The sequence below is a fragment of the Cajanus cajan genome, chromosome 7, assembly GCF_000230855.2.
Source record: "Cajanus cajan strain Asha chromosome 7, NIPB_CcT2T_4, whole genome shotgun sequence".
Lineage (NCBI taxonomy): Eukaryota > Viridiplantae > Streptophyta > Magnoliopsida > Fabales > Fabaceae > Cajanus > Cajanus cajan.
The window spans coordinates 61,028,207-61,044,530 of record NC_138523.1 but is presented as its reverse complement, the minus strand read 5'-3'; the positions used below and the strand labels follow the sequence as shown (position 1 = coordinate 61,044,530).

Here is a 16,324-nt window from a genome sequence, read left to right as displayed (position 1 = left end):
TCAAATTTAAGAATTTAAAATTAATAAATCATTTTTATAATAATTGTTTTTAATTTTCATTTTTATTTTTACATGCCTTTATTTATTTTTTAATAATGATTTTTTAATGAATAATTTCTCATCTTTTCTTTTAATTTTTTTTAATACAATGCAAGCATGAAATACTTCTTTGTAGTCATAATAATATAGTTAAATGGATTAATCATTTTAACGGGTGCGAGTAAAGCTAAAAAAAAATGGTAAGCGGGTAAAATAGTTGGGACTTAAGTAGGTATTGGAAAATGGGGGAAAAAGAGAAGTTTCAACAGGAAAGAAAGACGAGCATAAAAAGCAATGGGCGTTAAGGAGCGGTTTGAGATTAATTTTGTATTTGGTCTGCGAGAACGAGAACAAGAACGAGAACGATTGTGATTCAGATTTGACATTTTCTTCATCTACATGGCGCCCGCGATGAAGATCGTTTTCGCTCTTCTTACATTTGTCACCGTCGGAATGATTATAGGTATCCTATTTCCTTATGCCCTTTGGATTTGTTTTACTTAAACAGCTCATACATGCTCTTAATTCTGATTCACATTTCATAATTATCTCAAAAAACAAAACAAGCATTCATATTGTGTTGCAATTCCTTACCGTGCCTCGGTACTTGCACATTGTTGCTTAAGTTTTCTTTCCGCAACTTTCCTCTCATCTTCTTTGTTGAGGGAGCTTTTCATTCTACTGTTCTGGAATTACAGGTGCTCTCTCTCAATTGGCTATCATACGAAAATTGGAAGATTCATATGGTATAATATCGTAGCCTTGTTCTTAGTATTGTTACTAATAATTTTCAAGGGTGTTTACCTTTTACATTCAAGAACTGTTGTCTGTTTTTGAAACAGAAAAAATAAAACTTGTCTAGAAGAATGTTTTCAGTCTCAATACTTAATGACCTATGAATCACAAATGTGATACATGTTTCAAATATGATATAATACAGTTATTCTAAAACTATATAAGTTACGATACCTGAGGGAGTTAAGGAATGATGGAAGAAAATAAAAAATAAAAATGAATCTAAAGAGTCCCGATTCCAAAGATCGTTCTGATTACTGAAATGGGGAGAAAAGGATTGATTGTGAAAGAATTTTTGTTCTTATTAGAAAATTGTAATTGGATCCATGCATGTTTGGTAAAAGAAAGAAAAATCTTCCTCTATGAGAATAATAAAAAGGGGAAAGTGTTCAATTGGAACATGAAAACATGACTTAATTGGTCTTTAGTTATTTTTTGTAACGGAATAGAAGAGGAGGGGGGGGGGGGGATTCTGAAACCAAAATTGGTAATGGATTCAATGACTAAAATAATAGAGCGAGGAGGCATATAAAGTGAGAATCTCATGTGTGGTTACATCTTTAGACATGAATAAAAGTTCATAAAACATCAAATATAAATTGCAATCTGCAAATTCAAATTAAGAACATACTTCTTGGACATAACTAAAAACAAAAAGAATATAAATCATTGTAATCAGAAATCACTTTCTATTGTTTACAAATAGGAATAGTACTATCGAGTCATTTATTTCTCTAATCATCCATAAAGGGGGCAATTTCCATTTTTGCTTTGTCAAGAGACAATGCTTCTATGTTTCTATATTATACATGTTTCTATGTCTCATATAGCTGTATTGGATTTTCATAAGTATCCAAGAGTATGTAAGAGTATCAATATCATATACGAATATGTAAAGCAAATTAAAGTGTCGATGTTTCATAGTTAATGATAATGACAATAGGAACCAACTATGCTAAAAAAGCTTAACCACTTAGGTTAAGACATATGAATTGTTTTTTCACTTCTTAAACGCCCCCTTAAAACAGAAACTTGTTAGGACCCATTGCAAGGTATGGGACTTGAGTCCCACATTGGAAGTATGGGATTCTAGTGTGGGGTTTACAAGGTCTTGGGTTCTCCAAGTCCAACTATAACGAATAGCTTTTTGTAGTGTGTTCTCCCAAGGTTCTTATAAAAACTACACAAGCAAACCTACCTTATTCTAAAATTAACCTTTTATTAGAAGAACGGGTACGTAAGGATTGAACTCAAGACCACTTGGTCAGCGACGCCCTAATATCATTTCATGAACCAACTCCTTCAAAAGCATAGGCTTTTGGGTGGAGGCACACAAATGATTTTCTGTATTACTTCTTTAACAAGGTGAAATCAAATGGGAAATTTATGATAGGGGGATACGTGACCTACACTTTTATATGTTTGATTATTATTCTTACGTGCTGTTAGCCTAACTGGTCTATTTAGGCTCTGATTCTCTGCCATTTAGAAGATTGCGTGGACTTGACAGCGATGGTTACCTTCAGTTGGCAAGAGGTCAGTGTTATTTTTGTTTTTTTACAGTATAAAAGTTATTGCTTTTTGTTAAATTTCTTAAAGTGTATTTCTTTCATCTCATTTTGTGCCTAATATTAGCACTTTATATCTTAAAGTGGTAATATTATTTATATATTTTTTCTTATCCTGACTGAATTTCAAACTTTTCATTGTTGTGTCTTCTAGGTATTGTATTTATTTATTTTTAATTTTTTGTGAAACAAAATTATCTTTGTTATTAGTAATTCCATCAGTGTGTTTTTTAAACTGATTTTTAAATTTGTTAATAACATGCAACTTTTGTGATTGGAACTTCTTTTTTAACTGTTTCTTCTGATTTTCAGGTATTCCTTATTGGAATAACGACAAGGAAGCAGAAGTCTTACGCCTTGGATATGTATGTCTGTTGTCTCCCTTTTTTCTGCAAAACTTTTTTATGTACATGTTTTCTCAGTCTCACCCTCATTGATAGAATCACAGACCTCCAGGTAAATAAAATTAATAAAATACTATTGCTTATATATTTGGTGTAAAAGTATAAAATATGAATGCCTCATCAGAAAGAAATAAGCCAGATTAAAGTTCTCCCATCCGTTTAATTAAATGCATGATTTAAGAATACTTGACTGTTGACTGCACCCTGAGTGACCAATAGCTCCGTTATGATGCATGATTTCTGTCTTATTATTTGAGGTTTAAGGCCTTGATGTCTTTCTGTGTATTCCAGCTTGCTTTGAACTCATTAATGTAATCTTTGTCTGAACTTTTAACTAGTTTATTTTCTTTTTTCAATGAAAAATTGTTTGCTATTCTCATTTTTAGGAGAAAAGAATTGATTTGCATGTTTAAATTTTGATTATTGTTATTGTCTGATCCTCAATTGTAGGTCAAACCTGAAGTGCTTAGCTGGTCTCCGCGAATTATTTTACTTAATAACTTCCTGAGCATGGAGGTATACTCTTCCTTCTAAATGCTGATTTTTCATTAAGCTCTTTTATTTATATAGGTTCAACATTATGGACTCAAGTACTCATTCCCTCTTTCTAGTAGTTTTATTTTTAGCTCAAGTTTATGTTTTTTTGTACCACATATATGCATGATGCTGCAAGGAAAAGTATTATATTCTTTATCCCCTAAAATTGGTTGTATAACTTGCTGCATGATGCTTCACAGATGTGCTGTTATTTATTTCTAATTCTAGTTATGCATGATAAAGAAAAAAAAAAGGTTTCTTGGGGCATTCGGAATTTTGTATGAGAATCACGATTCATGAGTTATCTTATTAAAATTTCAGATGTGGGGACTGAAGGCAACCTATTGAACATAACATAATATTAGATGGCTTCTGGATGAAATTATGAAAATAAAATCGGCAATGTTGTCTCTGCAGCACATAATCGTTCTTAATTTCCTACTAGTTTTATGATTGTATTGTTGGCTGGTATTTAGCCAGGAATGTTTGTCAGTAACAAGAAAACAAGGGAAACATTCACTCTTTAAACCCAGAATCCCTAAATTACAATTTACATAAATCCAATAGTAACATCCTTCTGCAATTGTCAATTTGTCATTACATTCTATGCTGTTATTTATGGGGAAACTAGAAGCAGCATGTTTGGAACCTCTCTCTCTCTCTCTCTCTCGCTCTCTCTCTCTCTCTCTCTCTATATATATATATATATATATATATATATATATATATATATTGATGGGTAACCCGTTGTTAGGCTTGCTGGGCCCGCAGTTAGGAGCTAACAAATAAAGGAGTGGTAAGGATAGGATGGGAATTGGAGGGAGAGGAAGCAGTTAAATGTGGGCACAACAGAAAGAACTGGTGGCAATTGATAAGTGAAGAGGTAGATGGAAACAATTCTATATAGCAAGGAGGTGGTGGTCAAGAGAGGGTATGGAGACCGGAGAGAATTGTTAGGGGAATATAGGCTGGGCAGATGGAAGAAAGTTCTTCCTTGGAAAAAAAAAGGGACCTTTTCCTTTTCAGGTTTTCTGCAGTTATGTTGTCACTTTCGTCAACTTTGTAAGGAGCACATCTGGATTTCATTACTGTTTTATACTAGTTTTCCTTAATAGAACATAAAGGGCAATTATCCTTCATCAGAATTTCATACTTTTCTATTCTATCCTATTGTTGGCTCTTAACATTTATATAAGGTCATATAAATTACTGGTACTAGTGTTCAGCTTTTAAAAAAGATCCTATTGAGCATCCACTGTTGTCATCTTGGACCTTTTTCACTTAATTGCATATTCTTAAATTTCTCTTCGCAAAAAACAATTTAGTGGATTTATTATGGTGCTTCATCAGTGAGGATTGAAGAGTCAATTAAAATTTCTAACTATTATTTGAAGGCAGAAGTTTCCTGTGAGGTACCAATATGTGTTGGTCTGAGTAGAAGGTCAAATCCCTTAAGCATGTTGTCTTGGGTTTGATTCCAAGATTTGTGTGCATGAAGAAACACTATTGGGAGGGTTTTATGCTTTAGTGCTTGATCATGCTTTGGGAGATTACTAGATTAGTCTCTCACCTACTGAGTGGGAAATAAATAAAAAAGGAGTTTCCATGTGTGGTGCTAGGCTGTCTGCTGTAAAGTGTGATATGCTTGTTACTTGTTAGCAACATATAAGATCTTCCTATCCAATGAAAGTGGATCAATAATCAAATGCTACACCTAGGTAATTAACAGTATTTTTTTTAAAAAAATCATCTGCTGAATACAATTATTTTATCTTAACAGGAATGTGATTATCTCCGGGCTGTAGCTCTCCCGCGCCTGCAAATTTCAACTGTGGTGGATACAAAAACTGGAAAGGTACATTGACAGTTTTATTTTCCATTGAAATTTCACTTTGATTGATGATAATCATCAATACATGCTAGGTGATGAGATCAAGTTTAAGTTTCATTTTGTTCAAGTGAAGTATAGTCAGATTCACCATGGGAACTCCTTAGTATGTATGAATTTGACATGATATACTGAATGCCTTTTAGGAAGGCAAAGTGTATATGCACAGCAGCTCACTGTTTTGTTACAATTGAACCTTTTATATTGTTGCCACTCTGAATGCAACTAACTAGCCAATTCACTTTATGATTCTGGTTTTTATTTATTTTTTTCTTCTCTTTTATGAATAGATTATATTTTTGTAAGCTACTCAATGGCTTAATTTGATGGGTGGAAAACCCTTCTCACAGAAAATACCTAACCTAAGACAAGGAAAAAGATGAATGAGAAGTTTTCAAACTTAACAAGAAGAATTCCGTTCTTCAATCAATGTAAGAACTGAATCCATTTTAAGAGTTACTTAGAAATTATTGCTTGGTCTCCTCTATGGAGTACACAACTATCCCTCTATTAGGCAAGTTCTTTGTTTCTCTCCAGCAAAATACATTTCAATTGGAGATTATGAAGCTTGTAGAACCCAAAGAGACAAAGATCTAGAGAGAAAACCCAGTTACTCTGATTGGATGCGGGTAGCACCTGAAGTCTTATTATACTACCCAAGAGGGACGTGTACAATATATGAGTATAGTACAATTGTAATGTGCACTCCTCATATCAATGTCATTTTAGCCTTGCTGTGAAATTTTGGCCCTTTTTAGAAATTGATTTTTTTTTATTGCTCTGAGTTGCTTCCTAATTGTACCAAAATTCCTTTTCTCTTCAACATTTGTGCATTTGCTATCACATAAAATGTGTCTATTTGGCCTTACTGGGAAATATTTACAGTACACTACACTCTTGCAGCAATTTTGTGCATCTGCTGTCATAAAAAAACACTTAAAGGGATTTGGCAAAACTCCTTAAAGAGTTCAAAGAAATGCATTTCTTTAAGATCAAAAGAAGTTTTTGTTGATTTCACGTAATGGTCAAATAGGCTCATAGATCACTATATCCTCCTCAGAGTACAATTTGATATTGTATGTGTGTGTGTGTATATATATATATGACCATTGTTAGGCATAAGTGCTATTTACTATCAGAACTATGAAAGGGGAAAGTTTGGATGAGGAGTTGAACTTGTCAACAACTAAAGTTATTAATCGAACATCAATCTTAAAAAAATTCTTTAACAATTACAAGTACTTCTATTGTTGGGAAAAGTGGCAAATTCGTGTTTCTGCTATATCACAGTTCTACTAGTGAGCTAACCACAAACAAATACTAAGAATTGCTTTTGCTCCTTCCAACATGGCCAAACAACTAACTTTCAGATGCTTCTACCACTACAAAATCCGATTAAGAAGGAAAGGAAATCCATATCATAACAAATCTGGACATCTAATGCAGTAGGATATGGGGTTAATTTGCATATATGAACATGTATTTCTTCATGAAACATGATATTTCTATCTTCTACAGGGAATCAAGAGTGATGTCAGGACCAGCTCTGGTATGTTTTTGAATCCTCAAGAGAGAAAATATCCCATGATACAAGTAAGTTAAAAATTTTACCTTCCCCTCAAATCTTTTACTTTTAAGTCAATAAATCAGTGTAAAAACATGGACTGCACCATCTGATGTGACCATATTATTGGAACAGTTTTTTTGGTCTGATACACACTTTTTGCGTGGAACTAGCTGGTTCGCTAAGAATCCTTGTCTGGGAAGTCATTAGTGACCCGTTTGGTTTTCATAATTGAACTGGATTGGATTTCAGGGATCCGGTTTAGATTTAGTTTTAAACATATGAACCAGTTTAGTATTTAATGTAGTCCTTGAGAAAGAACCTTTAAGTGTTAAGCATGAACCTGCACCAGTTAATCATAATAAATTTAATCTCTGTATATGTACAATATTATTTCTGTTTTTCATCATCATTATATAAAACTTTTAGATTGCTTGAAAACCTTATATTTAATGTTTTTACCCAGTTTTTTTTTTTAATACAAAACAATATTTTATTGAATAGCATTAATTGTACAATATGATAAAATATGTTCACCTTGCTCTACTAGGCAATTGAAAAAAGAATTTCGGTGTATTCTCAAATACCAATTGAAAATGGAGAGCTTATGCAAGTCCTGAGGTGAGAATATGACATATTCTTTTACACTATATCTGAACAATACATGATGGATTTTGCTAGTATCAAGGCTAACATCTGCAGCAGCACAGGTATGAGAAGAATCAATATTACAAACCTCATCATGACTATTTTTCTGACACTGTAAGTTGTATTTTTCTCTTTGTTAATTTTCAAATTATAGCCAACATAAGAATTGCCTTGATTGAAGTGGCTTCAATGAAACCCCATATGCAACCATTTGTGCCTTTCTGTTTTGAGACAGTTCAACTTGAAGCGTGGTGGGCAGCGAATAGCTACAATGCTTATGTACTTGAGTGACAATATTGAAGGGGGAGAAACATATTTCCCATTGGTAAGCTTCTTGTTTTCTGAAATTTGTCATTTAACTTATTTTGGTAGTTGTTGCATAGATATGATGCAGCATATAAATAGCCTGACTCTATTAGGTGGCAGGCTGAAGCTGGATTTGTCTTGGACCGAAAGTTTAGGTTCCAACTGAGAAGAAAATGTGTTTTATCTTGTTGACTGACAAAACACATTGGTCTTTTGTTTTTATCTTCCTCTGTTTTGTTCGTATAACTATCAAAATATTGTGCATTCCTCTGGTTAGTCCCTAGAATTATCAAAATATTGTGCATTTCCTAGAACTTTCAAAATATTATGTCCCCCGGCTTTGTTCCAAATGTTATTCATCATTCCTCTTTCTCATTGATAATCAGTTAGATATTGATTTATACATGTTTTTTTATGAAATGCCAAATGATTATGAATACATGATTATGCTTACTGCTTAAACTAGGTATGTCAATATTATGCCTTATGGACTACAGTGGCGCACATAGGACCTTGAGTATGTGGAGACAATTTATTTTAAAAGCAAAAGTGTAAAATGTAAATAATAATAATTATTATGATACATTAAAAAATGAAGACATAAATATTGCACGAAAAAAAGAAAAGAAAAGAAACACTCGATAGGAATGAAATGTCCAACTGAATAAAGCATTAAAGCACCTAGTAAGTGTAAGACTGATGGTCTGTATTCCTGATTCAAGGTATAAATTGATTCTATTTGGATTTTACCTTTACCATGAGAATTGTGCTCAGTTTTTAACATGCTAGTATTAGCTATCAGTACTGTGGTATGTGCTAGGCCGTTTTATGTGGCATTCTAGTTGGACATTTTGACTGTTTTGAAGCTGCTGTTAATAATATGCAATATGATGCAGGCTGGTTCAGGTGAATGTAACTGTGGTGGGAAACTTGTCAAAGGGCTATCTGTGAAACCAACTAAAGGAAATGCAGTGCTTTTTTGGAGTATGGTTAGTGTAATTAATTTGTTTATTATGGACATTATCCATATGAATTATGAAATAGGAGCATTCTTTTTCAATGTTTTCAAGATTGTACCCCTAATCCCTAGGGATAGAATATGTATCTTTGAGCTTTTACCACAAGTGCATGGGTCATACAAGTCATAGAATGATGACTTGAGTACTGTAATTAAGAGCATTAAGAATAGATATGAACAGACAAATTAAAATTCATCAAGAAAAAGGGTTTGCAAGATCGTCAAGCTACGTGATGGTATCCAAAGCAGCATCCCCTCTACTTAAGAGTTTAGAAATCCATAAAGATCAAATACAAAAACCCTTGATCATGATACATCATTAATCAAATACAAGAGAAAAAGGATTTAGAGTGGTAGAGAGTCTTCAATCTGGATCTGTAAAAGTCTTGATCTTTAGGTTCTTGAGGCTTGTCTCTAGAATTTCCTCTCCCAAACTCACTTTATCTCTCTAAAAGTCCTAAAAAAAAAAAAAGATCCAAAAATGAACCTTTAAATTAGAAATAAATATTAAAACAAGGTTTGCTGTCTGGCTAAGCCTTAGGTTCGTTCCTCTGTGTCTTGCAAAGCCTGGCACGCTGTATTCATTATGAATTCTTTTCACCGTCTTCGTGTGATTTCATTTTTTTCCTTCTCGAAGTCTCTTTGCTTCCTTAAGGTCCAATCTTGCAAATTCAAAATATAGATTGAATGATATCACTAGGGATTCAAAAATCTTAAAAGATTAGCCAACAAATTACCAGCAAAGATATCAGTGAACATCAAGGACAAAAGTGTTTTAGATAAAAATGGGCCTAAATTCTTGGAAACCTAAAGATTAAAAGGACAAAGACAAAATAAGGCTTAAATAACTTTTAATCATCCCTACTATTCTTGTGATAGAAAATGTCAATGCTAACAGTATTGAATCATAGAGTTTAATTTTTTGTCCTATACATTTTTGAAACGAAACCCTTACGGTGTGTGCTTGATCTTGTCAGGGGTTGGATGGACAGTCAGATCCGAATAGTGTGCATGGAGGATGTGAGGTAATCTCTGGAGAGAAGTGGTCAGCTACCAAGTGGATGAGGCAGACGGCTCACTCTTGATTTTTTGGCTGCAGTGTCACTCTAGAAAAAAAAAACAAAATAACTAAAGGGATTTCCCCAATTATATTTGTCCTTATAAAAAATTAGTGATTAATATAATTATTTGATAGTGTTAAGCTTTATTGATCAATAAACTACACCATAATCTGACATTATTAGATGCCCAGCTATGGTTTTATTCGAGTTCCTGTTAAATATCTAGAATGTCAATTCGAATAAACTGCGGTTAAGATTTCAACCCATATTTTAATTTAGTTGAAATATTTGTATTTTGCGCAACAGAGCTTTATCCCACTATTATATACCACTGGTATGTTCTTTTTTTTAATCCACCTTTATTTATATTATAACTCTCATTCTTGAATGAAAGGAATTTTTAGGATATAACTATCCAAGTGTATCATATGACTTTTATTTTTATCAAATACCTCAATTATTTTATTCTTAAATGTTACTATTTCAGGTCTCTTTTTACTATAAACAAGCGTTCTTTATTCTTTTTTAATAAAAAAAGACCGGAAGTATTATTGTTCAAATTTAATCAATCCCAAATTAATATAGAGATGGTACTGGTAAGTCTTCATTCAAATACTTTACTGTATATTTTAAATTTATTCTTATATAATAAAAATTTCATTAATGAAGATTGTCAGGTATGTTAATTTCAACTTTTGTTCCAATCAATTGATGTACTGTTATGAGGTATATCATGATTAACTTTTTGGTTCATATTTTGCAGTCCAATTCTCCCTAAGTCGATTTTCCCCCCTGTAAGTCTCTCATAAAGATTAAAAAATACTGGATCTCTATCAACACAATTGTGAAAAATCCCAAAATGACATTTTCTTTTGCCCTTTTTTCTTCTCCTATTCTTATAAGGACACAAATTTCAAGATGGCAAAATGTGTAGACATTTTCTTACTCACGTCACGTCCATATCATTGCTGTTTTGTATTCGGTCTGAGTTTGAGTTTGAAAAATGAAAAATGAAGTTGCAATAACAATATACAGAAAAAATAAAAGTGATGTCTATCTTCTTGTTACATTTCCACCACGTAAAACAATAATGTCGTCCACCCTCTCTGTTGAGGTAACGCCATTCCGTTAATAATAAAAATCTACCAAAACAAAACGGGATTAGTAATTTATCATAAAAAAGTGTTTTTTTTTTTAATGTATTTTTCCACCACGTATAATGTCACCCTTTCTTCGTCAAAGGCAAGGCCATTCCGTTGATGAGAAACATGTCATTTGTAGATAAAATGAAGGCGTAATAAAATAATTAACTTCTAAGAATACAACAAGTCAAAATCAAAACATGGACGATTAACTTCGTATATTACGTATCAGGTATTGTATCTCCTTTTTTATGTTTTCCCTTTAAACGAGCAGCCTCCTGGTAACCATAGAGACAAATACGCAGATCACCCTGGATCATCGGTTGATAAAAGTAATTCTTGAACAGCTCCCAGAATTCATCTCTGCAAGTCAGTTATATACTCGTAATATTAATAAGGCTGACTTTAGAAGAATTTAAAACAGAACATGTATAGGTTAGGTACAAGTAGAAGCAAAGAGCAAACCTGACTTGTGGAAGGGTAAACAACGAATAACCCTTCACATCAGGATGTAAATCAAGTACAAGTACTTGCAACCTTGACAGGCCTAATGCCTCAGCATCCATTAGCTTCTTTATCCTGAATTTGATATTCATATATGACAATAATTACATCACTACAAATTTAACAATGTCAAGATTTTCTCTAACCAAAGTATTTGGGATGACCAACCTGCTTGGTGTGCCGCTAGCAATATTAACACGGTTTTTTAACAAAGCAATCTGCATTGATCATGAAGCAAAATCAATGGGATGAAGGACCACAAAATTTGTACATCATGCACATGAAGGAAAAACCAGCAAGTTAAATGAAAAAGAAACAATGCACCACTGAAGAACAACAGTTATTTAAATATCAAAACTAAAATCCTAGGGTCCAAGGGAAAAGAGGATTGAAACATTATAGGTATAAATTTAAAATCACAGCTCCGATATACATTATACATAGGGTTAAATTTTTGGAAATTAAACTTACTTTGTTGGACAATATCTTGAAATCGTTAATCTGAACATACAAAACTACTAGGAATTGCCGAGGAAGTGCATAAGAAGAATTTACAACGAAATGAGAATGCATTATTGAATTGAGTGTTGGGGAGAGAGAGTACCTGTTCCTGAAGCTTCATATGCTTTGAGAATAGCTTTGCAGCATGGCATTGTTTAGTCATAGAGCGAAAGCCCCTGGAAGAGAAAATTAGGGTTAGGGTTAAAGAAAAAAAGCATTGTTTGGGAATATGAGTGCGTGAAATACCTTAAAAGATGAATGCATCTGAGGGCAGAGGAAGTTAGAATCAGAACCGCGGGGCTTCCGGCATCAACTTTGCCCTGCCCTTCGCACAAGACCTCTTTCCATGAGGCGCCAAACGCTGCCTTAATGTTTTTCCCCAACATTTCAACGTCTGAATCAGCCTCCAGGATGCACCTATCTGCAATGCTGAAAAAGTTTATGTTTTGGCACAACATGGCACATCATAACATAGCATAGAATAGTAAAGTGACCTTTGAGGGATTCCAACTCGAGCGAAGAAAGCTGAATACCCATCGCCGACTGCAAGAAATTCAACTGCGCTGATTCCGATGCATCAATTGCCTCCTCTTCCTCGTGCTTCTTCGTCTTCTTCTTCTTCTTCTCTCTTCTCACGCCCTCACTGTTACTATTTGATTTTCGTTTTGCCTTCTCAATCGCCATTCCTTCTTCACTCCCTCTTCTCCCCAATTTCATTCATCTAACCCTAATTTTTATGGGCCATTTTATTTCAACTCCTTCAATCCTGGCCCATACTTTTTGTATTCTCTTTTTCACAAATAAATCTATTATTACATACTGCTACTTTCATATAAATATATATGAAAAATATGTTTGATTAAAAATAATTTTATTGGCTACTTGAATAATATTATAAACAGTTTTATTTATCATTATTTTTATGACAATATATTTGATTATATTTATTATTATTTTATGCTTTTATTTATAAAATGAGTTCCAATTATGACTCAACAAGTTGGGTTATGAAAACTTATGTCCAGAGACATTTTGGTTTGACATGAATTTTCACTTGTCCCAACTGATTGAATCAACAAAATCAATCCAATTCGGTATGTGAACACCTCTGGATATGAGTTCATAGATCTCACTGAAACTAAAATTCACATCTATTAAGAGAATCAAGGAGTTAAGTCAAATATTCTGCCATTCTATTTTATTTGACGGTTAAAGATTTTCACACGAGACTTACAAAAATATAATTAATATATTTAATTTTATAAAATAAATTACGAAACTTTTTAATAATTAAAAAGTGCATTAATAATAGTTAAGAGTATAATAAAAAACCATATTTAATATTACATTAATACTATAAAACAACAACTAAATTGAAACAAATAAAAAATTGTTAAAATATAAAAAAAAAATGAAATAAAAAAGTAATTACAAAAAATTAGCAAGTTAAATCAAGTAATATGACGATTGTGTTGTATCAAACACATACTTGGCCCAACTTGTTTAAATTTATAGAATCCAACTCTATGAAATGGATAGGCAACACAAGTTGTTTATTTATATAAATTTATACAATCCAACTTATTTATATATATTTATAGAACCCAACCTGATGTTGAAAAGGAAAGAAATGCAATAGTTAATTGATTGGAAGAGGGTCTATAAGTAGCAACTTGATTCTGTTTTGTGTGGTGTAGTCGGGTCTTCCAAGTCCATCTCCATGTTGATAGGTGCAATGGGAAACTCGAGCCATGTTCATAGCTATTTCCTTAAAAGCTGTTGGGAGTGTACAATCCAAGACTCCTTCTTGGTTCATCTTTTTCCACTCCACCTCGATCATTTTTCTCAATTCCTCACGTGCTTGCTCCTCACAACTACCATTCTCATGCATGTAGCACGTCATTGAATTTGTTGTTTCATCCCTTTCTAGCTCAGCCTACACCAACAAACACATGCATCATCAACTAGTACTATATATATCCATTTTTATTTCTTTATTTCTCTTTTTATCCATCTTCCATACCGCAGAGGTAGCCAGATCATTGTAGAGCCTGAAGATGGCGCACGAGGAACGCACAAGGCCATGGAAATTAGTTAAAGAATGAAGAGCTTCGTCTGAGATCTTGTCTTCTTCTTTGCACACTGAGAAATAGCAAGGAGCAAGCAAAGCCACGCCTGAGGAGGACACCCATGCATTTTCTAAGTACCTATTCAATGCCGGAATCACTTTCTTCTTTGACCATTTTGCTTCTTCCAGGAATGCTTTGCACAGTTCACACCACTATATATATCATCACCATCCACATATAATATATATAAATAAAATTACCAATTAATTAATTAAATTAACTAATGAAAGAGATAAGCTAGCACGCACAGATTTGGCCAAATAGGAAAGGCTGTTATGTCCATTTTCTTTAAGGATGCTATAACTCGTTTCATTGACGGTGTTATAGAGAGCTAAATAACACAACTTCATGTAGTATGGAAGTGTATTTACGACATTCACATCCCATCTGCAAGCGTCCAATTTAATTTAATTACATACACATATACATAATTAATTTATAAGCCAATTAATTCAAGTTGATATGATAAGACACGAACCTCTCAACAGCATCGGTGAAGAGTTGTAGCTCATCCAAAGTACCATACACATCATAAACATCATCGATAATGGTGACTAGTCCAAACATTTTAGTGATAGCTTTACGACATTCACTGAATTCAGGATGAGGTGCCATTCCTAATGCCCAAAAATACACCTCCATTAATCTGTCTCGGACAAACTCCAACTTGCTTGTCAACCCCATCTCCCTCCACCACCTAACGTAACATAACTCGTACCTTAATTAACAATTCCTACTTGTTATTTAATTTCTTATCGGGTAATTAATTAATTAATTAACCTTGACAGTTCTCGCAGCTCGTTCTGGTACAAGGATTGCAGTATATTGAAATCCAGTTTTGCAAGGTGGAGTAGTAAGTGATGGTGGGGTTCCTTTGGTTCATATTTGTCAAGCTGCCATCGTGCCTCCAGTCTATGCAGTCTTCGGTGATGGGGAAGTTGGAGTGCATGGCTAACTTGTTCTGCCAATTTGGTGTTTATTCCTTGTTTTAGGCTGTTATTGAGATGTGTTATTGAAAATGCCCTAGCCTCATCCAAGAGATATTCTCCCTCAAAGCCAAGATAGGATGCTTCATATAGACTCAACAAACCTTGCACATCACCTTTAAGTTCATCATTGAATCCTCCCTCCTTGTCCTTGAACCTCTTAAACATATCTGCTCCATGCATGTTAATTAACTTAGTCAACATGTTTAATTAATGTGGTGGTAATAAGCGTAACATATAGATATAGATACCTTGGGAGACCTGATGAAAGCCATGTTGTCGAAGTAAACGGAAGGTGAGAGCAGTAGCATGAAGGCCACTTTGGTGTTTCTCAATCTCATCCAACGAAACAATCTTCTCAAGGACTTTGATTATGTCTTTCTCAAACCTATAGGTCAATCCGAGGCGCTGAACATCATCGATCAATTCTAGTAAGCTTAGCGCTTCAGCATCTGCTTTGTTCATCATGCATCGCACTTCCTTCTCCAGCTTTCTTCCTCTCTCTTCCAATTTTTCCACCTACGTACAATATATATATATTGGATACTTTAACATCTAACATGCATATTATTGTTTTATCTTTTTTTCCCTTATCATATTATTTACATCGCTTAGTCTCACCAGTTTTAAACATAATAAGCGACAAAAAAAATCATGCAAACTAACTAAACATGGTAAACACCTGATGGTGATTTTGCAGAGACTGCAGAAATTCAAAATTCCAAAGGTTTGGTTGGTAATTAGCTGAACGTCGAGTATGATGATGATGTGTTATTTGAGAGCAAATAAATGGGCATGGTTTGGAATTGGCAAGAGATGTTTTGTGGTTGAAGTTGTTAGTGAGGGGAAATGATCTAGTAGCAGTACTTAGAGTTGGTGAGGGGGAAGAGAAAGGATTAGACAAACATAAAAGGTGATGGGTTGCCATGACCTTAACTTAAGCTTCTAAAATTGCGATTCCATGTGCTGCTTTTATACTTAAGGAAGAAGGAATATAGTAAAAGAAAGCACTGGAAAATTGTAGAGGTGGGGGCAGTAAATCACCTTATATAAGTCTAGGTTCAGGCTTTTTGACCATTGTGGGGCTGTTTTAAAAATATTTTATGCAAATGGTGTTGTTTTATAACTAATTACATCTTTGGGGCTACAACAGTGTTGTTATGACCCATAACGACACTCATGACACGTGATATTTTTTTTTGTTTAGATTGGGCTGAAATATGAGCCACATCAA

The 16,324-nt window shown here is 33.7% G+C and overlaps 3 protein-coding genes across 3 annotated transcripts; 1 reads left to right on the top strand and 2 right to left on the bottom strand.

The window, feature by feature from the left end:
• Positions 1–266: 266 nt before the first annotated feature.
• Positions 267–10,018, top strand: LOC109792983 (prolyl 4-hydroxylase 1). The gene is made up of 12 exons (XM_020352443.3): positions 267–502; positions 738–785; positions 2,302–2,370; positions 2,715–2,767; positions 3,257–3,322; positions 5,124–5,198; positions 6,750–6,824; positions 7,346–7,416; positions 7,506–7,557; positions 7,679–7,768; positions 8,646–8,738; positions 9,745–10,018. Exons 1-12 carry the CDS (start codon positions 439–441, stop codon positions 9,850–9,852), a joined length of 864 nt encoding a protein of 287 aa, XP_020208032.1. The 5' UTR covers positions 267–438; the 3' UTR covers positions 9,853–10,018.
• A 953-nt stretch (positions 10,019–10,971) lies between these two features.
• LOC109792306 (U3 containing 90S pre-ribosomal complex subunit) lies at positions 10,972–12,794 on the bottom strand. The gene is made up of 6 exons (XM_020351705.3): positions 12,470–12,794; positions 12,222–12,396; positions 12,079–12,151; positions 11,643–11,692; positions 11,436–11,549; positions 10,972–11,333 (listed from the first exon to the last, which is right to left on the bottom strand). The coding sequence occupies exons 1-6, from the start codon at positions 12,690–12,692 to the stop codon at positions 11,192–11,194; spliced, it is 777 nt and encodes a 258-aa protein (XP_020207294.1). The 5' UTR covers positions 12,693–12,794; the 3' UTR covers positions 10,972–11,191.
• A 713-nt stretch (positions 12,795–13,507) lies between these two features.
• LOC109795221 (isoprene synthase, chloroplastic) lies at positions 13,508–16,072 on the bottom strand. Its single transcript, XM_020354660.3, has 7 exons — positions 15,773–16,072; positions 15,342–15,609; positions 14,885–15,260; positions 14,583–14,801; positions 14,353–14,491; positions 13,999–14,256; positions 13,508–13,911 (listed from the first exon to the last, which is right to left on the bottom strand). Exons 1-7 carry the CDS (start codon positions 16,016–16,018, stop codon positions 13,615–13,617), a joined length of 1,803 nt encoding a protein of 600 aa, XP_020210249.1. The 5' UTR covers positions 16,019–16,072; the 3' UTR covers positions 13,508–13,614.
• Between the last annotated feature and the right edge of the window lie 252 nt (positions 16,073–16,324).

What these genes read in the sequence shown, in the direction of transcription:
- LOC109795221 (XM_020354660.3), bottom strand. Translation starts at nt 16,018, where the DNA reads ATGGCAACCCATCACCTTTTATGTTTGTCTAATCCTTTCTCTTCCCCC. An exon ending in CTCTGCAAAATCACCATCAG is followed by an intron (nt 15,610 to 15,772) that starts GTGTTTACCATG and finishes TATTGTACGTAG; the next exon opens with GTGGAAAAATTGGAAGAGAG. An exon ending in CTTTCATCAGGTCTCCCAAG is followed by an intron (nt 15,261 to 15,341) that starts GTATCTATATCT and finishes TGCATGGAGCAG; the next exon opens with ATATGTTTAAGAGGTTCAAG.
- LOC109792983 (XM_020352443.3), top strand. Translation starts at nt 439, where the DNA reads ATGGCGCCCGCGATGAAGATCGTTTTCGCTCTTCTTACATTTGTCACC. An exon ending in TGGATACAAAAACTGGAAAG is followed by an intron (nt 5,199 to 6,749) that starts GTACATTGACAG and finishes TATCTTCTACAG; the next exon opens with GGAATCAAGAGTGATGTCAG. An exon ending in GAGAAACATATTTCCCATTG is followed by an intron (nt 7,769 to 8,645) that starts GTAAGCTTCTTG and finishes AATATGATGCAG; the next exon opens with GCTGGTTCAGGTGAATGTAA.
- LOC109792306 (XM_020351705.3), bottom strand. Translation starts at nt 12,692, where the DNA reads ATGAAATTGGGGAGAAGAGGGAGTGAAGAAGGAATGGCGATTGAGAAG. An exon ending in CGAGTTGGAATCCCTCAAAG is followed by an intron (nt 12,397 to 12,469) that starts GTCACTTTACTA and finishes TCAGCATTGCAG; the next exon opens with ATAGGTGCATCCTGGAGGCT. An exon ending in AGATGCATTCATCTTTTAAG is followed by an intron (nt 12,152 to 12,221) that starts GTATTTCACGCA and finishes TTTCTCTTCCAG; the next exon opens with GGGCTTTCGCTCTATGACTA.